We start from the raw sequence: 13641 nt of genomic DNA, 5'->3' as shown, positions 1-13641 counted from the left end.
GGGGTAATTAGTAATTAACAATATTTAAAAATAATTGAATAGTTTAAAGGTAATTTCAGAGTGATTGCTTTTGATCAGCACTTGAAATGGGATGAAATAAGTGCAGGAACTGACAAATCGCACATTAGATGTTCATCAAAATGTATGTGTTAATAGAGCATGCCTAAAAAAAGAACCGGAACGCTGTTTGCCTAAAATTAGGAGTACCGCCGGCCGAAGTCAAGTAGCCTACTACTTTTGATGAATACGCTGTATGTACAACTGCATAAAAACCCACATAAAAAGTTACGTTTATTAGGATCCCCATTAAATTTACAGACAAAACATACTCATGAAAAGTAAGCGCTAGATCCCTTCCAAATGACAACTAGTTTGAAATCCATATATTTATTTTATGGAGAATAGATGTATATTTTGGATGAAGCTCCATGCTGCCTATAACCAACGGTGCAGTTAACGCTTCGACTAGATAAGGGCGCATCTCCCTTCCGTTTTCTCCCGCTGACGTGACGGGCCATAGGCGATTTACCCCGAGAAAGAGAAATAGAATTGCCTCAGTGATGATACGGGCGAGTGGATGGATATGCCTATATCTCCAAACTTCTCCATATATTAAGTATAACCCGGACTGGTGACCATAAGGTCACGTAATCGATAATACTAAGCTTATATAATGCATTAATGCCAGTAGCTGCATGTGGAAACTCAAGCGAACTAAGCAAGAATGAACAGCTTGCTAACATCAACTGTTAGCCTCCTGAAGTTCTTCTAAGAAAGTAAAGTTAGAAGGTATTCGCTACCTGTGCCGGAGACATTATTTGCAAGTTTGCTGACTGTCTGACTTTAATGTGTCAGCTAGAAAAAATATCTGTCAATTTGAGGTGGAATAAATATTTGTTGTTATTGCCGAGTGCCGATGGAGGTCTACTGGCAAAATTATATTGATTAGCGAATGGCTGGGTGCTAGCTAAGTTAGCACATCAGTATTATATAACGGTAGCTAGCCAGACAGGGACGAGAAACGAGAACATTAGTTCTGTCGGTTGCTATGGAAGAGATGGCCCTTGAATCATTGTCAGGCGTGCTCGACGAATGCCCTGGAGGAAGATCTAACTCTGATGTCCCCAAAGCTTCACGTCCACATCATAATCCACAGTTTGTTGAGTCAGAACCTGAAGTGGGGGGTCCGAACCCGAAGAGTTTTTCCCGGCTCTGCAGCAGGGACGAGGCGGAGAGGGCAGAGGCGCTGGAAGAACTGACCCAGGGCGTAATGGCCCGATTAGGTCTGGACCGACCCGGTTCGGCTAATCTGGATAAGCACACTCTCCTCCAGCTGCTGCGAGTGTCCCAGTCGTGCCCGATACCGGAGGTTTGCGAGAGGGCTGCTGAACTGCTTCGGAGGGCACAGGTATTATACATTGCTGCGTATCATATATTGAAAGGCGTTTGCCAGAATCGGCAATTGAGCCCGAAATGGGGGCAAATCATATACTGATCATTGACCCGTACCTCATTGAACCAGCTCAATATAATGTTTCTAATCAAATAACAGGTTTGAGGAGTCACAAATGCATTGATGATACATGAAGTTGCAACTGATGTTTATAATAAGTTACGATGACAACCTCAATAGCTGTTGTGTCAAAAATTGCCTGTTTATTTCATCAGGCAGTAGGGTGATGCAAGACTATGACACGCCTCCTTCAGCTCTTCTAAAAACACACACGCTCCCGAATAATTACTTAACCGACCGAAAATGAAATACTTATACACAGTTGTAGATACTTCCCGTACATCCGAGGTGACACTTTTAATCGAGTCGTTAAGGTGAGTATTTGATAATGTGCGTGGAAGTTATGAATTTGATAATAATTCGACTCATTGCTCATGACTTCTATCGTGGGGTTGTTTGAACTTGGGCTTGTAGAAAGGGAGCTGTAACTGGCTGGTCTTGTAAGTCAACATTTCTGTTGGTCTGCCACAAATATTTGGGCCTGCCTATTTTTGATGGACTCCTCTACTGACAGAATGTAACTCCGAGTGACTCGATAGTTTTAGTAGTTAATTTGACCTGCTGGCCACAATTAATTGTACAGCAGGATTAATGCACAGCTTTCTGACAGTGGCATCAGAGGTCAACATTATTTTTACAATGAATTGAATATTTAATGTTAGGAATGGAGACTTCTTTGTAGAACCAAAAAATTGTCTACACAACCAGCCTATGCTTAATTATAAAATTGAATACAAATTTCACACACACACACATACATCTGTGTCTCTGTGTCTCTCAGGAGCGAGGTGTTGCGATTCCTCAGGCATTGACTACAGGTCCTAGTGCCTTTATTCCTGATCAAGAGGTAAGTGTGTGTGTAGCTGTTGTATAAATATAAGACATTATCATTCTTTTCATATTCACACCCTGTGTGTCAGAGTATGTGAGTGGCACAAGGAGGGCATTGTGTGTAATTTCGCTTTAGCGTAGATCGAGATACCAAAATATTGTCCCATCTGTCTCCAGTACTACTTAGGGATGAGTTTTGGGCATACTCTGCCAAGCTTTTTTCATTTCTTTCACAAGACATCTTTTGATTTGTACACTCACCTAAAGGATTATTAGGAACACCTGTTCAATTTCTCATGAATGCAATTATCTAATCAACCAATCACATGGCAGTTGCTTCAATGCATTTAGGGGTGTGGTCCTGGTCAAGACAATCTCCTGAACTCCAAACTGAATGTCAGAATGGGAAAGAAAGGTGATTTAAGAAATTTTGAGCGTGGCATGGTTGTTGGTGCCAGACGGGCCGGTCTGAGTATTTCACAATCTGCTCAGTTACTGGGATTTTCACACACAACCATTTCTAGGGTTTACAAAGAATGGTGTGAAAAGGGAAAAACATCCAGTATGCAGCAGTCCTGTGGGCGAAAATGCCTTGTTGATGCTAGAGGTCAGAGGAGAATGGGCCGACTGATTCAAGCTGATAGAAGAGCAACTTTGACTGAAACAACCACTCGTTACAACTGAGGTATGCAGCAAAGCATTTGTGAAGCCACAACAGGCACAACCTTGAGGCGGATGGGCTACAACAGCAGAAGACCCCACCGGGTACCACTCATCTATACAAATAGGAAAAAGACGCTACAATTTGCACGAGCTCACCAAAATTGGACTGTTGAAGACTGGAAGAATGTTGCCTGGTCTGATGAGTCTCGATTTCTGTTGAGACATTCAGATGGTAGAGTCAGAATTTGGCGTAAACAGAATGAGAACATGGATCCATCATGCCTTGTTACCACTGTGCAGTCTGGTGGTGGTGGTGTAATGGTGTGGGGGATGTTTTCTTGGCACACTTTAGGCCCCTTAGTGCCAATTGGGCATCGTTTAAATGCCACAGCCTACCTGTGCATTGTTTCTGACCATGTCCATCCCTTTATGACCACCATGTACCCATTCTCTTATGGCTACTTCCAGCAGGATAATGCACCATGTCACAAAGCTCGAATCATTTAAAATTGTTTTCTTGAACATGACAATGAGTTCACTGTACTGAAATGGCCCCCACAGTCACCAGATCTCAACCCAATAGAGCATCTTTGGGATGTGGTGGAACGGGAGCTTCGTGCCCTGGATGTGCATCCCACAAATCTCCATCAACTGCAAGATGCTATCCTATCAATATAGGCCAACATTTCTAAAGAATGCTTTCAGCACCTTGTTGAATCAATGCCACGTATAATTAAGGCAGTTCTGAAGGCGAAAGGGGGTCAAACACAGTATTAGTATGGTGTTCCTAATAATCCTTTAGGTGAGTGTATATTGCTTCTTAGGTAACTTCCTTCCTAACCTAAAATCACAAATGTAGAAGTAGACAGGTGGTAGAAAATGGAAAGTTTTGAACATTCTGACCTCATGGAGCAGTGCACAAATGACTGCTTTTTTGTGAGTGATGACTGGGATTTCCAACTGATAAGATCCACTCACATACTGTGTATGTCTCTGTTTTTCTGACTTCCTCAGATTTTGGAGGAGGGGCCAGATCAGGAAGTTTTGATGGAAGCCTTCCTCTCATTGGGCCGTTTGGACCATGTCACCATGGTGATGGCCCTTCACCCTGACTACCTCAACTGCTTTCTGAGTACTCAGGATGCTTTGCTGGAGCTGGACGGCCCACTGCCCCGGCCCTGGAGATACTACATCGTTATTATGGTGAGAGGCCTGATCCCTGATTGACACAAGTTGATTTATAATTTCACTTTGTTTCTGATTTGTATGAACTAATCTCAAAACAATGTTTAAATGAACCTTTTAGCCATTTGATTTGGAATTTTAAAACCCCTGTTATCCAAATATTTGAAAATACTGGCTATTTTCTAATGTTATTTTCTATATAATCAGATTTTACAAATCATTTGTAAATGTCAGAACAGATATTAGAAATATTGATCATATTGGTGTCAGTGTCTTTCATATTTCCAAAAGGTACAAAAACAGACCCATATTGTACCATATTCCTCCCCTCTTCTATTTGCACTTCTGGTTAGATGCTAACTGCATTTCATTGTACTGTACTCGTTTTCTGTTCAATGATAATGAAGTTATATCTAAAGTTGAGTCTAATCTATTCGTACTTTCTGTAATTGTAAACCTCTTTTAAGAAAATGACAGGAATTGCCTACCTTCAAACAGCTCTTCTGGAGGTTTTGGGCTTCAATTACAAAGCCTCTGTGTTTCTTAGAAACCACTGAGTGTAGCTGGGGTAGTTATTAGTTCATAACGCAAATCTCCCAAAAACAAGTGAAAGTCTCTGGTGACAACCATTGACTCTTGTAGTCTTGACGCCCTGCTTTCAGACTTCCAGTTTCTAGCTCACACTGCTGGCCTTTTCACAAACTATTTATTGAAGATTGCCTTCCGGGACGTCTCACTCTGATAACCACGAAGACTTGCCAACCCCCTTCAATGCAATGTGCAAACGCACCATAATAGCAGATTCATCAGAGTGTGATGGCCAAGGTGAAAACATTTCTGACAACAAACCAGACCAAGCTATGGTGAAACAGGCGTTATAAAGTCAGTGATCTGTCGATTGCATAGCCGCCCTGCCTGTTAATTTGAAAGCTGGTGATGTGAAGTTTCTGTCGCCCTCATCTCCCCTTCATGTCTTTCTCTCACTGTTTTTCTCTCAACCCCACCCCCCCCAGGCTGTGGCACGTCACCAGTGTTTCTACTTGGTCCAGCAGTACAGTGCAGGGTTCCTGGAGGCGGGGGGAGAGGAGAACTGGCTGAGGGGGCTTCAACACACACACCCTAAAATACGTTGTCTACAAACCCTCAACAAGCTGCTGGCACACAGACCCTGGCTGATCACACAGCAGCATATACAGGTCAGACCTGGGTATTTCCAGGGCCAAAGTTGGAGCCACTGGTATACATTTGATGGTCATCCAGTCCTCTCTTCTGCAGGAGTTGGTTTGTCCCGGGGCAGACGCTCGTTGGTCATTGGCTGAGCTAATCCACGCGGTTGTTCTGATGGCTCATTCTCATTCGCTGGCCTCCTTTGTCTGGGGATGTGGCCTACAACCTGAGCCCGACCACCTGGGAGGCCACACCTTCCACCCTCCTTCACCATCCAATCAAGAGCTAGGGAATGCCTGTCGTCCCCACTCTCCTACCAATAACAAGCCCCAAAGCCTGCACAGTCCCGCCTCTGAAGATGGCAAGCCGGAGGTGAGTTTTGATTTAGCTGCGATCATTGGAAAAGTGACAATCATAGTGCCTCATTCTCTATCTTTAGTGCCTCATAGTGCCTCATTCTCTATCTTTCTCCCTCTGTCAGGTTGGAGTGATGGAGGTGGAGGTACTGATGAAGAGGATGGTGGAGTTACAGAGGCAGGAGTGGAGTCAGGAGGAGATGATCACTCGCTTTGAGAGGGAGAGGAGAGAAGTCATACCCACTGGTACCCACATCCACGTGCACACAGACTGCTCTCGGTAACAACTGTGTGGCGCCCTCCTGACTCTGACTGTGTGTGTGTTTAGCGGTGGTGAGGGGAACACCCCCTGACTTGTTGTTGAGGTTGGTTCAGGACCCGGATTTCAGCTATGAAGACTTCTCTGTCCGAGGAGAACAGTCACCACCTACCATGAGAGCACAGGTGTGTGCGTGTGTGTGTGTATCCAATAAAAGGACTTCAAGTGGTAAAGCTATGATTCTACGCATCATTTATTGTGTGTGTGTGTGTGTGTGTGTTTGTGTGTGTGTAGGACTACTCATGGGAGGATCATGGCTTCTCCCTCATGAACAGACTGCTACCAGACATGAGTCAACTACTGGAGGAGAAGTTCCAGGTACAACAACACCTGTGGTTTAACATGTTAACACATAACCTGTAAAATACAGAAATCCCACCTTTCTAAGGAGGACCTCTAGTGGAGGCGTTTTTGTTCATGTCAGATGAGCCATTTAAAAATTAAATAGGATCGTAAATGGTGCCCGGATTTTCAGGCATCAAAAGTATTTGTACAGATGAACTTTATGTACATTGAAGTAGTCACGTTTGGGTGCTTGGTGCAATGATTGCCTGAAGTGTGCAACCCACAGACAACGCCCGACAACCCACAGACAACGCCCGACAGTGTCTCCGCGCGGCGATGCTCCGCCAGACCGGCTACACGTGAATGTAACTGATAAGCATGCGCGTCCGTTGAGACACTGCCGGAGTGACGTCCTGACCTCTGCTCCGTCAGGTGGTGTGCGGCCTGACCTACAACAGGATGGCCATGCATGAGGACGTGGACACGCGCTCACTCCGCAAGGCTCTCTGGAACTACATACACTGCCTCTATGGAATACGGTCAGACACACACACACACACACTCACACACTTCATGGTTAAGACTGTGTTGCCAAGGATTTTGACGCGTGTCCATGTGTAGGTATGATGACTACGACTACGGAGAGGTGAATGTGTTGTTGGAGCGAGGCCTCAAGGTTTATGTGAAGACTGTGGCATGTCACCCTGAGCAGACCACAGCCAGCCTCTACTCTGCCTTCTGGAGACACTTTAGACACTCTGAAAAGGTGACATACGCACATCTCTTTTCACACCTCATGCTCCTCTGTGGGTGACTGTGTCTATTTGTGTCTAACTTTTTTCAACCCCGCCCCCCCGAACAACCTCTGTGTCGCCTAACAGATTATAAAGCTGTTACCAAAGCAGCTACAGGAATAAAAGCTGATGTGATTTCATACACGTTGTACATGGTCTCGTATACCGTGGCTGTCAGCCACTCAGCACTATGGATTTAATGCAACCGGTTTATGGTACAGTGGGGAGAACAAGTATTTGATACACTGCCGATTTTCGCAGGTTTTCCCACTTACAAAGCATGTAGAAGTCTGTAATTTTTATCATAGGTACTCTTCAACTGTGAAAAACAAAAATCCAGAAAATCACGTTGTATGATTTTTTTTATAATTAATTTGCATTTTATTGCATGACATAAGTATTTGATCACCTACCAATCAGTAAGAGTTCTGTCTCTCACAGACCTGTTAGTTTTTCTTTAAGAAGCCCTCCTGTTCTCCACTCATTACCTGTATTAACTGCACCTGTTTGAACTTGTTACCTGTACAAAAGACACCTGTCCTGAAAATGGCCCCTCCAACCTCTCCACAATGGCCAAGACCAGAGAGCTGTGTAAGGACATCAGGGATTAAATTGTAGACCTGCACAAGGCTGGGATGTGCTACAGGACAACAGGCAAGCAGCTTGGTGAGAAGGCAACAACTGTTGGCGCAATTATTAGAAAATGGAAGAAGTTCAAGATGACGGTAAATCTCCCTCGGTCTGGGGCTCCATGCAAGATCTCACCTTGTGGGGCATCAATGATCATGAGGAAGGTGAGGGATCAGCCCAGAACTACACTGCAGGACCTGGTCAATGACTGGAAGAGAGCTGGGACCACAGTCTCAAAGAAAACCATCAGTAACACACTACGCCGTCGTGGATTAAAATCCTGCAGCGCACGCAAGGTTTCCCTGCTCAAGCCAGCGCTTGTCCAGGCCCATCTGAAGTTTGCCATTGACCATCTGGATGATCCAGAGGAGGAATGGGAGAAGGTCATGTGGTCTGATGAGACAAAAATAGAGCTATTTGGTCTAAACTCAACTCGCCGTGTTTGAAAGAAGAAGAAAGATGAGTACAACCCCAAGAACACCATCCCAACCGTGAAGCATTGAGTTGGAAACATCATTCTTTTGGGATGCTTTTCTGCAAAGGGGACAGGACGACTGCACCGTATTGAGGGGAGGATGGATGGGGCCATGTATCGCAAGATCTTGGCCAACAACCTCCTTCTCTCAGTAAGAGCATTGAAGATGGGTCATGGCTGGGTCTTCCAGCATGACAACGACCCGAAACACACAGCCAGGGCAACTAAGGAGTGGCTCCATAAGAAGCATCTCAAGGTCCTGGAGTGACCTAGTTAGTCTCCAGACCTGAACCCAATAGAAAATCTTTGGAGGGAGCTGAAAGTCTGTATTGCCCAGCGACAGCCCCAAAACCTGAAGGATCTGGAGAAGGTCTGTATGGAGGAGTGGGCCAAAATTCCTGCTGCAGTGTGTGAAAACCTGGTCAAGAACTACAGGAAACGTATGATCTCTATAATTGCAAACAAAGGTTTCTGTACCAAATATTAAGTTCTTCTTTTCTGATGTATCAAATACTTATGTCATGCAATAAAATGCTAATTAATTACTTAAAAATCATACAATGTGATCTTCTGGATTTTGGTTTTAGATTCCGTCACTCACAGTTGAAGAGTACCTATGATAAGAATTACAGACCTCTACATGCTTTGTAAGTGGGAAACACTGCCGATTTTGCAGGTTATCAAATACTTGTTCTCCCCACTGTACACGATATGTACTCTGCCGCCCGTTATGTGAATGCAAGCTAGCTAGCAAGTCCGGTAGTAGGGCTGTAGGTACGCATGGTAGTCATCAGCCGATCAAGGTGGGTTTGGAAGCTGTGCTGAGCTTCGACTGCTCACTCACGCTGCAATGTCGGCACCACTATTTTCACGAAGTTCAGCTCCGTTGCTTGCCCCAGCAGTCCTACGCCCACCAAACTTGTCGCCGCTTTGCTGTAATTGAAGGAGAGTAGGAGGTTGTGTTCCTCTGTGCTTTGCAGCTGTCTGGTGTGTCTTGAGAATTACGCGCCAGGGAGGACCGTGACTACACAGAAATGTTTTGGTAGTTGTTGTAAAGCAGTCACTCCACTGTAACAGTCTTTATATAGTGTAGTATTTTTGCCCGTATCATCATTGTAGTGGTGTATCGCAGGCTTCCTCATGGGACTTGAGTCGTTGATGTACCACGCGTTGAAAGTCATTAAAGGTTTGTCAGGCCTGGTAAATTGTTCCACAGAAACTGTGTCTGTGGGTCTGGTCAAGTCTTCTGCTCTCCCTGTGTCTGTGGGTCTGGTCAAGTCTTCTGCTCTGCCTGTGTCTGTGGGTCTGGTCAAGTCTTCTGCTCTCCCTGTGTCTTTCTCCAGGTCCATGTCAACTTGCTGTTGATGGAGGCTCGACTGCAAGCTGCTCTTCTCTACGCTCTCCGGGCTATCACAAACTACATGACATGACCACATGCCTAATATATGGTGCACATACTGCTGTCTGCCTGCCCTGAACGAGCTACATGCATGCACAAACACACTACACTGAATGTCTCTGTTTAGATTTATCATAAGCCAATACTGTGTTTAACACCGGATGCAATTTTATGCCGGTCCAGTTCATAAAAGCTGCCCCCTCGGTCCTTGATTGCTTGCAGGTTCCGGGGAAAGACATCACCCATAATTGCAAACTTTAGTCACATATCTAAGGCCAGTGTTTGGAAGTGACACATTTAAACAACTTGACTCGATTTCTGTGTGAGGCTCCTTGTGTGACACGTAGCTAGTCAGTAAACTCTGTAGCGAGTTAGCTCTGACCTCCAATAATCCCTCTGCCTTGTTTGGGCACACTCTGATGTGACAATGTTAAAAAGTCATATTAGGGCTGAGGGGCTGTTCATGTTTTGAGTGCAGTAAGTCACTGAGTGAGTGTTTATAGGATAATAACATTTCTGTTTCTTATGACTGCGACAACCACGACTAGGTTGATCAATTCAACCTATTACAAGCATGTCCGGACTGGCCCGTAGAGGCGATTCCAGACCGGCCTAGTAAAGCCCTCTTCTGCTGCACTTTTAATTTTTTTTTGTATCTTATTTTCATCTCTTTAATATAGTATTCTTTATTTTTTTTTGGGGGGGGGGGGGGGTGTACCAGGTTAATTGAAAAACCTCTGTTCAGTCAATCATCTCACTGTTAACTGTTACAGGAGAAGCTACATTTTTCAGTGTTGGTTATAGTTATGGATCTGATCTGACATCAGGTAATTTAATGAATGTATTTTTCTGTACAATAAAATAAGTTTTGTTATCAAAATCAACAAATTGTGTGGAGTTCCAGACCTCTTAGCAGGCACATTTTCAGGCACTTTGAGGGCCCAGCTATCGGCAGTTCCGCAGACTGGCCACGGAGGGGAGACAAAGGTCCTCCTCCCCCTTACTGCAGATGAAGAAATGTTTCATACAGTGCCACAGGTATTGCAGGACATTGTCCCAACTACAGTAGGTACTGTATGGCACTGAGCTACTTCATTTATCAGCTCATAGACTGCATTTAACACACCTACCTGGTTTGGTGGATAACTCCAGGATGGGAGTTGTCTACCAGTGTCTCAACAAATTTGAACTCTCATAGACTTTCAGGGCAGCGGTGGTTTTTGGGATTTGGGGGCCCTAGGCAGAGACTGGTTGAGGCCCCAATATCTATTTTTTTATAACTTGTCTTTATCAAAGCCATACCGGCAACATTTTGAACACACCTTTCTTTGTTGTTGAATGGAACTGCCATTTCTAAAGACATGTGCATTGCTTCCCCTTTCAGTACAGTAAATACCTTAGTTTAAAAATAATTATCTGAAGGGTACATACTGCCTTATAAGTGAAGCACGTAGCACTCAGACACTTTGTACAGCTTTCATATAGGCCTACCTTCCTTTTTTCTCACTATGCTGCACCTTTCCTTGTCTGTCATTTGAGAGAGCCACATATACCACATATACCTCATATACCTGGGAAAGCGCTTTCTTATGTGACTGTCAAACCATCATATTCAGTAATAGCCGCAGCCGCTCAGCTACTACTGTTATGGACACTCACGGTATTTTCCTCCTTACTTCTGACCCGCTCACATGAGCGTATTATATTTTAAAACGTTGCTTGTGTAGTGTAGCAGGCTCAGGCTGGTTAGGCTAACTAAGGTTTTTCCGGCTGCATGAGAAACAAAATGGGACAGACCATTTGAGTAAGACGGGGGTTCGGTCTCAAACATAAATAATGTATTAGTTGGCATGATTTGATTTGAATGTCATTTTGAGTAACACGATCAGATCTTAAGACAGAAAAAGTCAATATAGAAAACTAATGTATTATATTTTTTACATTTTATTTCAGTTTGATTTTCATGGGGCCTTTAGGCGTCTGCCAACCTTGCCTAATGGTTGCGACCGCCACTGCTTCAGGGTCTCAAATGGTGCTGCTGTCCAACTAACTGCCCCGCAGTAAAAGCAAGGGAATCAATCATTGCCACTCTGCATCGATATCTTGTTGGTTGCTATTGAGGATTTTTGGCTCGATTTTTGTGTACCTCCATTCAGCTTGATTTTTTTTTTAGTATAGGACTAGGCTTGATTTTTGCCCGCTAAATCGATATACTGAGAATATTGAAAAATGTGAAGTGGAACGGGGAATTTTAGAAATACTTAGTAGCCTACGGTGTATAGAATCTGTATGTATTCCACGTTCCACTTCACACAGACCCGGTGCCACGAGTGGCTTAGCCCCCTCAGTTGTATTTTCTGCCCCCTCTCCAGGCCTGACTTCACATTTCTCAATATTGTAGGCAGGGGTATTCAAAATTCCAGTTTTTCATTGTGACCCTCTAATCAGGGACTTATTCAGACTTAAGACACCAGGTGTGTCCAGTTAATGATGAGGTAGAACAGAAAACCAGCAGGCTCCGGCCCTCGTAGTGTAAGATTTGAATACCCCTGGTGTAGGGTCCATTTTTGTGTAATAAGGGAATTTGCATAGGCCACTTAAGTGTAGGGTAACACTGGGCAAGACCATCCCCCAAGATCAATGTCTATTTACTGAAACAAAATAGAAAAGTTGAGTGATTTTTTTTTGTATGTTGAAGATGGCTATGCTTAGGTTAATTGATTATAAAGTAAAGTAAATGGCCACAGTTGACAGATTCATTTGTATTTAATCAAATGTATCTTTTAGGAAAGGGGCCTTTTTTTCCGGGCACCTGGGGTAAGATGCCCCCATGGGGTTAGTTGCCCCCAAGGGAATCTTATCTCAATAAAAGATAACGCCTAAGGGTTTTTAAGAATTGGCCCTGTTTTTATACACCACTTACAATTGTCATTGTATACAGATAAACAAAAATTATTATCGTTTAAATAAGGCAATATTATAAATCCCAGAAGAAAACATTTTTAAAAGTTAGCTGAGAAGGTGTGATGACACAGAGGAAATTTGTAGTTGGTTAAGAATAGTGGCAGCCAGAGGAGGTGTTGAAAGAAAGAATGGGGATATTTTGTGTTTTTTGTGGGAGTTACATGGGGGGATGTCTTATCCTAGGGGCGCCATGTCACCCTATAAAGTGCATTGCATTTGGGCCAATGGAGTAGGTGGGTTATATTTCTGTAGTCAGGAAAAGAGAGTACATACCCTACTGAATATTTCTCGAATTCCATGTATCACTTCACTTTTTCAGTTTATTGGCCACCCTAGCCCTATTATTTTTAAACATATCTGTATTTTTTTCAATAATTACTTCTTGCATTTGCTTTAAAATACATCATAAACATTATTGTCTTTGTTTAAATTTCACTAACTTTGTAATGAATTATACACATTTCAAAGAATTGAACTGAGCGCTTTTATTTTGAAGGTTTACAACGCGACAGTGTACTGGAAACTGATAGCAACAGAATACTGATAGCAAAATGTTGTACTGCTCTTAATATTGTTATTTGTAAATGCTTATTGCACCTTATAGCTTCTGTATTGTTGGGCCTATATATTATTTGTTATTTATTTTGTTTGTCTTATTCTTTGCTGTATCCTTGTACCCCTGGCAACTGTTTATTGTGTTTTGCTCGTTTTGCTTCTGTACTTGATAATCATAATTTCCTAAAAAACGCATTTTATTAAATAACAAAAAATGTCAGCTGTAGACATTATGCAGAAATTATAAACAAAAAGTACATTTTATATAGGCCTACATATCGTTTTTTAACAAAAGGAAAATGTGATGGCCAATATTTGGCACAACAAAGTTTGACAAACTTCGAGCTACCCAACTGGGTCATTTCTATTCCAAAAGTCGGCTGTGTTCGTATAGCCTACAGGTTCCAGATTTTGTCAAATCGGTGGAGATTGAATTTAAACTATTTCTCCACGAATCACGTTAATAAAATCGAATGTCCACTGCCTAGCAGCCGCGAGGATGCGC

General features: G+C 43.3%; 1 protein-coding gene across 3 annotated transcripts; it reads left to right on the top strand.

Moving 5' to 3' along the window:
* The first annotated feature begins 487 nt into the window (after window positions 1-487).
* On the top strand, window positions 488-10493 carry sesn2 (sestrin 2). 3 transcript variants are annotated; one of them, XM_010873259.5, is made up of 11 exons: window positions 488-1408; window positions 2295-2360; window positions 4022-4210; window positions 5206-5388; window positions 5453-5731; window positions 5841-5961; window positions 6044-6159; window positions 6269-6352; window positions 6752-6858; window positions 6941-7085; window positions 9562-10493. In XM_010873259.5, the coding sequence occupies exons 1-11, from the start codon at window positions 1049-1051 to the stop codon at window positions 9646-9648; spliced, it is 1737 nt and encodes a 578-aa protein (XP_010871561.2). In that variant the 5' UTR covers window positions 488-1048; the 3' UTR covers window positions 9649-10493. The 3 variants fall into 3 exon arrangements, with proteins under 3 accessions (XP_010871561.2, XP_010871562.2, XP_028978763.2); XM_010873260.5 differs by having other exon boundaries at window positions 490-1408; window positions 5468-5731; window positions 9562-10492; XM_029122930.2 differs by lacking the exon at window positions 488-1408 and adding an exon at window positions 1802-1827.
* The last annotated feature ends 3148 nt before the right edge of the window (window positions 10494-13641 follow it).

The sequence above is a fragment of the Esox lucius genome, chromosome 10 (genome assembly GCF_011004845.1).
Source record: "Esox lucius isolate fEsoLuc1 chromosome 10, fEsoLuc1.pri, whole genome shotgun sequence".
In the NCBI taxonomy this organism is placed as follows: Eukaryota; Metazoa; Chordata; class Actinopteri; order Esociformes; family Esocidae; genus Esox; species Esox lucius.
This window is presented reverse-complemented; position numbering and strand designations above follow the sequence as displayed.

Coding starts and splice junctions, on each gene's coding strand:
- sesn2 (XM_010873259.5), top strand. CDS start 1,049: ATGGAAGAGATGGCCCTTGAATCATTGTCAGGCGTGCTCGACGAATGC. Junction 5,732..5,840: donor CTGAAGATGGCAAGCCGGAG/GTGAGTTTTGAT, acceptor TCCCTCTGTCAG/GTTGGAGTGATGGAGGTGGA. Junction 6,160..6,268: donor CACCTACCATGAGAGCACAG/GTGTGTGCGTGT, acceptor GTGTGTGTGTAG/GACTACTCATGGGAGGATCA.